Raw genomic sequence first — 12,939 nt, 5'->3', positions numbered from 1 at the left:
AGAGACAGCGATGGGGGCCTACTGTCGTCATATAGCTTCTGTATCCAGCGAAAAACCTCCAGTAAATGAATACCAGCGAGAGAAGGTGTGGGCAAATGCAAGTGCAGAATTACGTTCGAAATTTATAGAAACATTTATTTTACCGAAAAATGCAGTATGCCGAAATTGCTTCAAAACAACAGGGAAGCGGCAGGGAGCAGTTTGTCGCTGCAACGATTGCAGGCCAAGTTTCTACCTTTGCCTGACTTGTGCCACAAAGATACACAGTTGTGTAAATGTGTTTCATTTGTTTGAAATATGGAAGGTATACTTGACATTTTAATAACTGTACCATTCTTTCCATTTTTGATTAGTTAATAATAGCTTGACACATCTTTAATACACCATTTCGGAGATCGCGACGCCATATTCCAAGTGGGGCAAACCCTGGGTGGCTCCTCCGCAATTAGTTAATGACCGACCACGGAAACAGATAGTGTGATTAGAGAACCTTCTAAATTAGGTCGTTTTAGATATTAAATTGCGCCAAGGATTTAATACTGGCGAAACTTATACGTTATTTATTGTTGTTATTCCTAATTTTGTTGTCTTTTTGGGAGTTTTCATCTGTTTTTGGAGATAAGATCAAGAAGAGTTTCATCCATTTGTTTGGGCCTAGGCAATTCAGTACGATACTTTACCTTTCATTTACTTTCTCTTCACCTTCGAATTCACTTGGTCGTTACTTTTTTTCGTTTTTAGTCATACGTTGAGTGGTCTTTTTGTATAAATTCTTACTATTCTATTTTGTTTTGATACAAACATGGAGAAGAATGACAGGTGCTGTGTTGGCTCATGTGCCAATGACACGAGGTACCCCGATAAGTTGGTGAAAAGGAATCATGTTGGAAAGCTAAGGTGGCATCGCTTCACAGAAGACCCAGGAAAACGGAAACAGTGGATATCTCTTATTAGCAAAGGCAGAGCAGATTTTAATCCTGGTTCTTGGACGTATGTATGCTCTAACCACTTTGTTGATGGTAAACCCACAACCCAAAATTCTTTGCCAGTTCTATACCCATCTGCCTCAGAAAAGCAGAAGCAGTCACCTAGAAAGAGAAGACTGTTTATCAACAAATTGATAATAAGAAGAGCAAGGGCGAAAATGATTACAGATTCACCATCAATGACATTTGAACAATTGACACGCGAGCATGATGTCAGGTTTTTTACTGGATTCAGAAGTTCAAGAATTTTCAAGACCATTTTTGAGTACCTTTATTCCAAGGCTTCAACAATGACTTACTGGGATGGAAGAAAGAAAACATTAGGCAACAGTTCCTGTGCTACAAGATTGGAAAGTATCCTGTCCTCAACAGATATGAATCAACTATTATTAAATTATTCAGAACCTGGACCAAGGATTTCTACTTGTTTTGATGAAATTTAAGACTTGATTTGATGCAGGCAGATTAAGCCTTTCGGTTCAAGGTTTCCACAGGCAAAGTCTCACAGATATTTATCACATGGATCAAACTGCTCTCAAGAGAACTTATTGTTTTAACGGCACTTTCTGGGTTGGGCTGGAATTCACAGTTGGGGTAGCCTGAACTTCACATGTTTTGGTCAAAAAGTAATATTGGTACAAAAAATCAAATTTATATCAAAAATTTCAAAAACAATAGAATACCTGATGTGTGACATCACGAAATTTGTGTTAAAGTACTGACACAAATTGTAACCATCCAGCTCCTAGCACATGTCTGATAATTTAGATTAAGTATCTTAAAACATTTCTTTTCACAACTATAGATATATTTTTTTCAAATGTTGTAAAAAATTGATGTAATCAGTGCATCGCAAAATTGACAAATCCATGATCAGGGTATCAAGGATTTTTTCAGACTAAATCAATGTGATTTATCTCTCTATCATTGTGTAGAGCATGAAAAATAGTGCATGTCAGCCAATTTTCATATATATTCCTCTTATGATCAGCATAAAACACGTGTCACAAAATTGAACATAAGCATAAAAATAACATTCGAGAAAAACGCAATTAAAAAGTTGGTCATGTCAATTTTTGAGAAATATAATGACAAGATGAATTAAAAACTTCCAGATGCATAAGTTAGGGCCTGATTACATGAGGAGGGCTGGCCCTATCAAGAGGGCTGGCCCTAGTACCCGAGACGGATTTCTGTTTGCGATTACATGAGAAAAACTCATCTCGCGGTTGAGCTCTCGTCCCTGTGCAATAAGTTGCGCAATGATTTGGCGGGAAAGTTTTAATTTTCTGTGCTGATGAAAATGGCGGCAACAAAAAGCAACAGAGCACGATTTACAAGCATTTGCCGTAAAATTGGAATATTTGTGTCTTTATTGATGCAATTCCAAGGCATTCTTTATTTGTATTTACTTCAACAAAAAATTATGTGTCGAAAAATCCTTGCATATTGCGCAATGAAGAAAAGTAGAATGCAAAGAAAAGCAGAATGCGAAGAAAAGCGAAGCACATTCAGATGAAAAGGATGTTGAGAAAGAAAAGAAGTACTTGGGTCAGAAATGGAAGAACGGAGTCTTGGTGGGCGAATATGATTGAGGGAATTTCACCTGAAGATGAATGGAAAAGAAACTTCCGAATGACCAAATTACAGTTTTTTCTTCTTTGTGATAAATTACGACCATTTATCTCGCCAGGAACATCATCAAATTACAGGGCCTTGACATTAGAGAAAAAAATTGCAGTAACATTATATTACCTAAAAGATACTGGTTCTATAGAGTACCGAAGTCGTGACGTCAGGTTGCCATGGAAGCGTTTCAACTGGTTCTAAACAAAGTTTTCATCATGGCGTCTGGTTTCGAGTAGCAAAACATAGGCGAAGAAAAATGGTACAGTGTTTTGCCCCGGACTGCAATCATCAGTCAGAAAGGGAGACATGCAAATTTTATAGATTTCCTAAGAGCCCTAGTGAGTTTGAACGGTGGAAAAAGCTGTTGAGGTAAGAATGTTTTAGTTGGTTCACTTCGTGTTATCTTCGTGTTATCTTCGTGTTGCCTCATGGCAATTATCTTTGTCTTATGGTAGTCTTGATTTAATGGCTTTTATATTGTCAAAAGCATTTTAAACCATAGCTAATATTATGGTTAGATGCTTGATTAAATAGATACGTATTAAATTTATCTTTTTAGACGACAAGACCGAGCTCCGGGAAGTAATTCGCGTGTTTGTAGCTGCCATTTCCGCGACGAATTAAAAGTAAATGGCCCAGAAATCTTCAAAAGAAATGCAGATAAATTCTTTCCAACCACTGAAGTACGAAAGCCGAAAATTGCTAAAAAGGTAAAGCCAGCTCCCGAAAATCCAAGTGGCCTAATGTTAGTTTCAGACATCGTTGAACAGTATTACGCCTCTGCTGCCTCCACTTCAAGAGAAAACAACACAGAAACGCCAACTCAAGAAGTTCTGCTTCAAATTGAAGTAGAAAATCTAAGAAAGGAAGTAAAGGATTTGAAAATTAAAGGGACGTACCAGAGGGAAGTTTACTCCGTATTATCACTGAAAGATGAGGTAATTTGCATGGAGACTGGCCTAACAAATAAGGATATATTCCTTATCGTTGTAAATTTTGTAAGACGGTTCTCAAAATGATATCGACTACTATTATGGCTGGAAAGTTGACAAGATTTTGTTGGAAGATCAAGTTTTTATAACCCTAATGAAAGTACGACAGAACTATACAAACCTGCACTTGGCTGAGCTTTTTCACTGTAGCACTTCAACGATCAGTAATATAATATTAACATTTGTTCATGTACTTTGCAAGCTGCTTTATGAGGACTGTTTAAAAACTGTGCCTTCAAGGGAAAAGAACAGAACCTCTATGCCTGAATCATTTTCATTGTTTGGCCATTGTAAAATGATCATTGACTGCACTGATATTGAGGTGCTGCCCCTGGCTTGATGAGTGAACAGAAACTGATCTATTCAACATACCGAGGAATGAACTCATTCAAGACACTGATGGGGGTTGCACCAAATGCTGTCATTACTTATGTAAGCAAACTGTTTCCTGGCTCAACATCTGATAAAGCCATTGTTGAAAAATCTGGAGTGTTACATCATTTTGAAGCAGGAGATTTGATACTGGCAGACAAGGGGTTTTTAATAACAGATATTCTTCCCCCAGGTGTTTCCGTGAACATTCCCCCATTCTTATATAATGGAAAGTTTAATTCAAGTGAAATAAAGCTCACAAAAACAATTGCACGATGCAGAATTCACGTGGAACGAGCAAACGCAAGGCTTAAAGATTTTAAGATCTTAAGCTTTATTCCACCATACCTTCGATGCTACTCTGAAACACTTTTAAAACTGTGTGCTGGGCTGGTCAACTTGCAAAACTCACTCATCAGAGAAATCAGAGACACTGTAGATTTAACATAATTTTCTTTTAATGTCAAAATGAATAGAACATAAACAAAAATTTGAAATCAACTTGACTAGAATTAATTTTGAGCCTCAACCCTATTTTTGAATAGCATATAAATTACAGACTTAAAAAAGCCCTGGACAAGTGAACTGAACATTACATACCCATTGCCAAGTGAGCAACTGTGGTCAGTTCAAAATTTATACAGGCAGATTGTGGATAAATATTCAGTATTTCTTCAGGTGAGAGGCAAAATCAAATGAACATGCCACTAACCACATTTTGTTTACTAAAACTTTACTGAAATACTTTACTAAAATGTTCATTGACTGAGTAAGATTGCCAAGTTAGTTGGATTTTTTCTTTACCTCAAACTTGAATGTTGTTGAATGTAATGTTCAGCTCATTTGCCCAGGACTTAACATTCTTTCAAATGTTTGGTTGCCCTTTACAGTTTGCAATAAAGATTGTCTTATATTCAAAACTGGATGCTGTTTATTTCCATAAAATCAATCATACTAATTAAAAACTTAATCATACTGATCAATACATCATACTCAAAAATTGTGTTGGATTGTACTGTGAAATTTTCTTGTTTTATTAACTTTGATGTATACACCATTTGAAAGACAAGCAATTATAATATTTAGACAAATACTTGTAAAATACAATTACAAAAGATCTTTTGCAAATGCAGGAATCATATTTTTTATGTAAAAGTCCTTCAAAATGAGCAGATTCTCAGCCCATGCAGGATCTTTCTTGATTTGAATAATAAGGGATTGTTTTGTTGTCCAAACAACAAAAAAGCAAACTTCCCTGTCAGTCAAGTGAAGCTGGCCTTGAATTTGATGCCAGTAATCGTGTGTTTGTTTCAGTTGATACACACCATCATCGTATTTTTTTATATAAAAGTTTTCTGATCTGATTGCTTCCTCAATGGTGCACTCTCTCTGGCTGTAAGGGCATTTTATTTCGAGCAATGCATTTTCATCAATTAAGCCATCAGGGGAGGCACCCAAGATGCCAGACAATTCAAGCCATAGCCCGGAATCCTCTACCTTTAAATTTGTTTTCTGCTCAAATACTTTCCTTGCCTCATTTTCATTAACGATCCCCCAGTGAATGGCCTTTACTCCAGACAAATCATACTGGCCAAGGACTCGCTTGATGAACGATGGAGTTGCTTTTTTAGCCTTTAGCACACTCCCAAAATTGCTTGCAGTCAGTCTTCCCTTTCGTAAAATATGCCAAGAGGGGTTTTCTCGTTGTTTTATGGTGACTTGATTCACTTTCAACCGCTGTTCTGCAGTGATTTCTAATCTTTTAACAAGATATTCACGCTGGTTATTATGATTAATGAATTCTGATGATACAATGATGTCTTCAACGGGGGTAATTGGGAGTAGAGCTTTTGCTGGTTCGGGAGAGAGAAGCCACAAAGTACCAGTAAAGCTGCCATACTTTTTGAGTTCTTGGTAGAACCAGGACCTATCATCATCATTAACCTCTCGTTTAAGACAGTTGTATTCTTTTGGGCATGGATAGAGTTCTTCTACAGATTTTACATCTAGCGGAGTCTTCTGCTTCTTCCATTCGCACTCGACATCTGTTTGACTAAGGTTGTGGATCCCATGGATTATAATTGCAGCGGCATGAGCACACTTGTAACTTCCACGAGGACATTCACACTCAGATGATATTATTTCATCATTACGGAGGAATACCTAAATTTAAAGAAGAGACCAGAATTTAACTTGGAATTCTAAGATGAAAAGGGAAGAAGAATGATAAACTTAAAGAATAATAATGAATAATCGTTAGGCCTACTACAAAATATAATGTTAGGAGCTAGGGTAATAAGATACATTATATTCGCTTACCGTAACTTTATAGGACTTGTTCTTCATACTAGCGTGCACTGATCCTCGAATTACTCCATCAGAATAATAAAAAGATTCAACATGGTCGGATCTGAAGTGATTTTCACCTCGTTGGATTGATTTCGGCTCGTCCGAGAAGAAAGCCGTGAGAGCACTTATCGTAATGGCCGCCATGTTGGTTCAAGCGGACGTTTGTTTAGAACCAGTAAAAAGTGACTCCATGGTAACCTGACGTCACACTTCGGTACTCTATATGGATGACAGCAAATACATTTGGTATCCATCAATGTACAGTTTCGAAAATGATTGTTCAGGTCTGTAATGCTATTTCAAAATATCTTTCACAAGAGTATATAACATTACCTAAAACACACGAGGAAATGAGAGAAAAGGCAGCACAATTTGAAACAAAATTTGGAATGGTTCATGCTTTTGGCTGCATCGATGGTACACATGTACCAATCCGAAGACCTCATATGAATTCTCAAGACTATTTTAATTACAAACATTTTTTTTCATTGAATGTTCAAGCTGTTTGTGATGCACAAGGCTATTTGATGGACATAGATTGTAGATGGCCAGGCAGCATTCATGACGCAAAAGTGTTTTCGAACTCTGTAGTAAACAACAAATTAAAACATGGTACAATGCCTCAAGTATACAGCCATCTGATTCCTGGTCATGTTCAAATCCCTAATTACCTGATTGGAGATCCGGCCTACCCCCTCACCCCAAATTGCATGAAAGAGTTTCAGACTTGCAAAACAAATGCAGAGGTTATATTCAATAATATATTACGAAGTGCTCGCAATCCCATTGAGTGTGCATTTGGACGTCTAAAAGCCAGATGGTCCATCTTGACAAGGAAAATGGATCTTCAACTGCAAATAATTCCAAAAGTAGTGCATGCATGTTTTGTGCTTCACAATTTTTGTGAGCTACATGCAAAGACCATTGATGAGGAAACTGTGAACTCTCAAATGCAACAAAATAGATTAGAAGAGGACAAAAACAAAAATTTGCCTGATCTTGTTTATTCAAATACAACAAGTGAAGGAGAATCAGTAAGGGAAACATTAGTAGAGTACATTGATACAAACTTGCCAGACAATTACTAAATTGATAATTTTAAACCTGGACTTACACTAAGTGAATTGATACATCTCAACTCTTATGGACTTTCAACAAAATATGTTTATTTTTTTGCAGTTTCAGGAAACATTTGAGAGTGTAACCAGCTAGACAGTTAATTAAACATAAATATCCGATTCATGCTCTTCCTCTTTCTGGTTGCTCATGGGCGGTCGACCCATCATTCCCATGTCCTGGTGATTTATGTAATTTCCATTCTGATAAACGTAAGGCATGTGTTGCTATTGGTTTGGAAATTCACGTGGAATTTGTTCTTGAGACATTATTTCTGTTGATTTCTGCAATGATTGGGCCAGTGCAACCATTGATGAACTCATGGCCTTCATTGATTCAGCAAAAAGGGCATTTGACTCCTGCATCGCTTTCACCAAATTATTTCTAAATTCTTTTTCTTCCTTGCTGTCTTGCATAAGAACTTTATCCCTCTGTGCAGCAGAAAGTTGCCGTTCCATGTTTATTCTTTTATTGTCAATAAGGGAAGGAGCTGCACCTTCTGTTCCCTTTCGTTTCTGACCAGGTGTTTTAAAAATTGTCTTGGAACTGGGAGTTGAAGAGTAGGTAGGCCTATCTATGTTTGTAGCCAGGGATTCAAGAAAATCATTGCCTTCTTCTTCCTCCTGTGTATGATCACCATATTCAGCAGCATCAGGGCGTTGTACCTCTTCTTCTGCAGTCATTACTCCAAACGATACAGGCTCAGTAGCAGGAGCACCTCCCCAAATTTGAACCATGAGGTCATAGAACTCTAGAACCAACTTCCCAGATCCAGATCGTGTCCCCAGTGTCACAGCATTACTGAACTTTTGTCTGAGTTCCTTAATCTTTACCTTAATACGTGAATATCCTTTCTTAACCTTATTTTTATCTTCTTCGCATCATGTTTTGTATTTCTCAATATCCTCACCATCAACTTTGCTTGTAGGCCCAAACATACTTCCTTCTGCTTCAGAATATTTTCTAGCCATTTTCAAACGAATCGCTTCATAAAGTTGAACCTTGTCGGCATTAAAATCGATATTATTGTACTCCTTCTGTGTTTTGTGTTCAAGCAAAAAATCAAGCATGTCATTTACCATTTCAACCGTTTATTTGAAAGCTGTTGTTTTTGCTTTAGCACCAGTATTTTTCTTCCCACTCGGTTTATTCACTTTGCTTGCGTCTGCCATTTTGAATGATGAAAATGAAAATGCAAGCGGGCGCAAGCATGCGCAGTTATGTCTTTAGAAAGCCAGCCCTCTTTCCAGCCCTACCCAATCGATTACATGATGAAAACACCACATTTTCAGCCCTGTTAACAGGGCCAGCCCTCTCACGAGTAGGCGAGATCTCGGCTATCAGGGCTGGCCCTGTCTGCATGTAATCGCAATCTCAAATCATAATACATTTCTTATCGATACCGAGATCTCCGCCAAAATCATCTATCCCGGATAGGAGGGCCAGCCCTCCTCATGTAATCAGGCCCTTAGTCCTTCAGTTTGCTGCATTCTGTCATCTGCAGCTTTTGCATGGGTCCTTCTAGTTTTTCTGATTTTTTTTGTTCCTTTCTGTTGCACTGTCATTGCTCTCTTTTATTCTTTTTCTGTCAAGCTTTTGTAATATATGGGCAGTATGGCGTCCAGGTTCAACTCCAAGCTCTTCAAGGACACCACACATTTTTCTACTATTGAATACAATTACAGCATCAGCAGCAGCACAGTCAAGATGGACTTTTCCAGAGGCCATAGTCTTTGCACATCTAGCCCAAATTAAGTGATTCAATGTCTTCTAGCTGTTCTGGGTGTAACCTCAAAGGCAACTTTCAAGTACTGAATCTTTAGAAAGCCGTTTATAAATTGGCTTCAAAACTTCCATAACTGCTTTGGGTAGAGGCTTTGAATGATGGTAAGATTCAGACTTGAGAGCTGTCATGTCTCTGGCCCTTCAGGGCAATATTGGTGCTGGGGCTCATCATTTGTTGAAGCAGAATGATAAAATCCTGCCCAAACTTCTTTTTTCATTCCCTCCAAATCATTCTTGTGACGGCGGATAGCAAGGCCATAGTAGGTTTGCAGTCTGTCAATTCTATCTGCTGTTAGCCTACCATAGCCCCCTATTGATTTACCATCACTCAATTTCTGTCCAGCATACTTTGTTTTCACTTTACGAAGTGCAGTTCCAAGGCGTTTTTGCACATGTCCGACACATTCATGCTTTTTGATTGTTTTCTCACCATATGGCTTTAGGCTGGATACATTGTTGTATGCTTTGGAGTCACCATCTCCAATGTATCCAGTATACTGCAGCTGGTGAAGTTCTTCTGATCGGAGGAAGATTCTTTTCACTCCCTCTGGCTCCATAGCTGGAGCTGAGCCATGATAATTTGTTGCACAGTTGTGCTCGGCCAACCATTTCTCTTTCTCTGGACAATCTGGCTTGGGCTTCCAGGTTGAACATCCATGACACACTTTGTTTAGTGTCTCAAAATCAAGACACTTTCCTGTCTTTGCTGAGATGGCAGTAAACGCGCCTTGCAGAGAGGAAAAACTTCTTTTTCGCCAGGTACCATCAAGTATCACATCACACTCGGTGTGGTTGGTCTCCTGGTCTTTCTCCTCTTTGGCAGCACCTCGCATGTTTTTTGCTACCTTTTTTTCAGACAACCTTGTATGCTTTTCATAGTTGAGCTGTATGTGCCATGCGACATTGGGGAGGGAATGTTCAAATAAGCACAAAGCTTCAAAAGAGATGTCTCTCCACCCCCAATTCCCATTGCACCAAGTACAGCTCTACGGTTTATTTCAAACCCCTTTGAATTTTTGCAGTTGGGAGAGGTGTACATTTCTACCCTCTTCAAACATTGCTGACACTCTGCAACAATCAATGATGCTAGTCCCATTTTCTTTTCTGTTTCTTCCTTCACTTAAAGCTTGCCGTATTTACATTTCTGGCAAACTGCAGTGATATCCAGAAGTGACTGCAGAAATTCCATACTTATGATACGAAAGCCTTCAGATTGAAAGTTGGGCTCAATTTGGGCAGAAAGCTTCTGTGCACTAGCACCTTGCACATCGTCTTGGATGTCCTATAAAAAAAGAAGAACTTACTAATAATTTGTTCCTTTCATAATTACGTTTTATTTTGTAAGTTTATGTTCTTGAATATGAATGAATTTGAAATAGCACTGTCCAGGTAGTAAATGATAATACAACGAAAAGAAAACAGCAGAATACATTAGGTTATCAAATTGTAAGTTGACAACATATCAGAATAATATAAATATAAAAGTTATTCACATAAAGTGGCACAACTATCCTATCCTATGCTTTTCATAGCAAAATGAATTTTCAACACTCACCTTAGTAGACTGGACATTTTCAGCAGCTAGTTGCAGCTCCACTTGCTCTTGACTTTCCTGGCAAACGATCTCGCTTGGCCTAACTCCTCTAAACTACGTCTTTTACTCGAAAATTTCCTTTTTAGATTGGATTGATCCTCGGACGACATATTGGCGAATAAAACTAACTTCTTTTCACGAGATTCAGATAACTTTTGACGTGTGAAATAACGGTTTTCTAATCGAAGTTGCTCACATTTATGTTCATACACACAGTTAGAATATCGTTACACAGGCTGAAAGTAGCTTGTTGTTATGGAAACTCTTCATCTGATTGGACCAGCAGAAATCAACCATCCCGTGATTGGTTGATGTTGCTCAAACACACCCAACAACATTTGAGCCTCTTCCTCGTACTGTAGGCATGAGAATATAGGCAAATTCATAATATGCAATTTAGGCAATCTCCAAGGATCAAAATGATGCCTCGGGAAGCAGCGAGCGACGTCTAAATCTCAGGTTTTAGGAATCAGCTGATTTTCTACAATTTGACCATAGAGTGGGGTGAGAAAGAGTGGTTGAATATCAAAGGGGAGTCGTAATTTTGAAGAACTGAGACAACCACAAGGAAATTCAAAGAATTTGAACCCTGAATCATTTAAAATAAAAAAACTTGATTTTTTTCGAATTTTGAGTAGAATTGCCCAGAAAGTTATTTGGCCTTCAAGACAGCAAGTCAAAAAAACATTGCCAACTTGTTTTGAAAAACTGTACCCCAAAACTAGAGCAATTATTGATTGTACTGAAGTTTTCACAGAAACTCCCAGTGCTTTGGATACTCGCCGTCTTTTATGGAGTGACTATAAGCACCATACAACCATCAAATTCCTTGTGTGCATAACACCAAATGGAGTGATATCATGGGTTTCACCTTTCTATGGTGGTAGAGCTTCAGATATTCATATAGTAAGAACATCAGGTTTCTTAAACAATTTAGAGCCCTATGACCAAATCATGGCAGATAGAGGGTTTAAAATCAAGACAGACCTAGCACTGCATCAGTGCTCTCTGGCAATCCCTCCCAGTGCAGCAGCTGGGGTACAAATGACAAAGGATCAAGCAAAAAAACATCAACAATTGCCAATGTACGAATTTATATGGAACCGGCAATAAAATGTTTGAAAGATTATAGGATTTTGAAAACTGAATTGCAGCTTTTATACCTGCCAATCGCTGATGACATAATAAGGACTTGTTGTGCACTAAACAATTTAAAAAATCCACTTAAATGAGCTTAAAAGCTTTGGGTTTTATCACTATATCATATAAAATATTTTCTAGTGACTCTATACATAATGTGCATAGCCATTCATCCTTTAAATCGTTAGCTTCTTGCATTGTTAACTTTTGGCATTTCAAGTGGTACCAACATGCACAAATGTCACATTGAATGCTATTCTGTTGTTCTTCCTCAGCACCGCTTTCAATTTCATGTTCACCAAGCAGAACCTTCTCACAAGCTCCACAGTAAAACAATGTTTTCAGGCCAAGCAAGACTGGACAAATGTAGCTTTTAAAAAATATTCCTAGGCTGTCTTGCATTTTCTTATAGTGGCTTTTATCATAATTTATTTTTTCCACATAGTCTTTCCGTGTCCAAACAACAAAGTAACAATGGTTTGCACCAGTCAATGCCATTTGGCTCACTACTTGAGTATAATATTTGTGTGTTCTTTTTAGTGAAACTGTTTTCTTTTCAATTCTGTACAGACAACTCATTGATCTCCATGTCACGAAGGCTGTATGGGCATTTCACTTCAAGAGCTGCAAGGCCATGGCACTTACAATTAACCAAAACATCGGGGGTTGCTGCTATATATGGCTTCTTGGCATCTACAAACAAGCCACATTTTTTTATTTTTAAATCATCATGATTTTTTTCTTCTTTAATAAAAAATTATTTGACACCTTGGTCTTCATGTTGCCTTCCCCACTTGATTGCAGGGATATGACCAAGATCATTGCCCCTGTACATTATTTTTTGTATGAGTGGTGTACTTTTAGGTTTTGTTGCACCAGTGCACTTAATAATGCTATGCATTTTTGTGTGAATGTCATGGTGGGTAGAGCCAGTGAGACGTCCTTGTCTGAGCTTCATCCACAAATCATTTTCAGC

The 12,939-nt window shown here is 38.0% G+C and overlaps 3 protein-coding genes and 1 pseudogene across 5 annotated transcripts in view; 1 reads left to right on the top strand and 3 right to left on the bottom strand.

Moving 5' to 3' along the window:
* Positions 1-12,939, bottom strand: part of LOC135689972 (uncharacterized) — a 259,196-nt gene that overhangs the window by 113,555 nt on the left and 132,702 nt on the right. The gene's annotated exons all lie outside the window — the stretch shown is intronic.
* LOC135694653 (uncharacterized) lies at positions 2,857-4,429 on the top strand (annotated as a pseudogene). The gene is made up of 2 exons (XR_016144054.1): positions 2,857-2,984; positions 3,175-4,429. The product of XR_016144054.1 is annotated as an uncharacterized LOC135694653 (transcript).
* On the bottom strand, positions 5,087-6,472 carry LOC135694655 (uncharacterized). Its single transcript, XM_065213473.2, has 2 exons — positions 6,299-6,472; positions 5,087-6,142 (listed from the first exon to the last, which is right to left on the bottom strand). Exons 1-2 carry the CDS (start codon positions 6,470-6,472, stop codon positions 5,087-5,089), a joined length of 1,230 nt encoding a protein of 409 aa, XP_065069545.2.
* LOC135686982 (uncharacterized) lies at positions 9,157-12,050 on the bottom strand. Its single transcript, XM_065203399.2, has 2 exons — positions 10,785-12,050; positions 9,157-10,511 (listed from the first exon to the last, which is right to left on the bottom strand). Exon 2 carries the CDS (start codon positions 10,060-10,062, stop codon positions 9,355-9,357), a length of 708 nt encoding a protein of 235 aa, XP_065059471.2. The 5' UTR covers positions 10,063-10,511; positions 10,785-12,050; the 3' UTR covers positions 9,157-9,354.

Source organism: Rhopilema esculentum, chromosome 9 (assembly GCF_057945365.1).
Source record: "Rhopilema esculentum isolate cy_ngs chromosome 9, ASM5794536v1, whole genome shotgun sequence".
In the NCBI taxonomy this organism is placed as follows: Eukaryota; Metazoa; Cnidaria; class Scyphozoa; order Rhizostomeae; family Rhizostomatidae; genus Rhopilema; species Rhopilema esculentum.
This window is presented reverse-complemented; position numbering and strand designations above follow the sequence as displayed.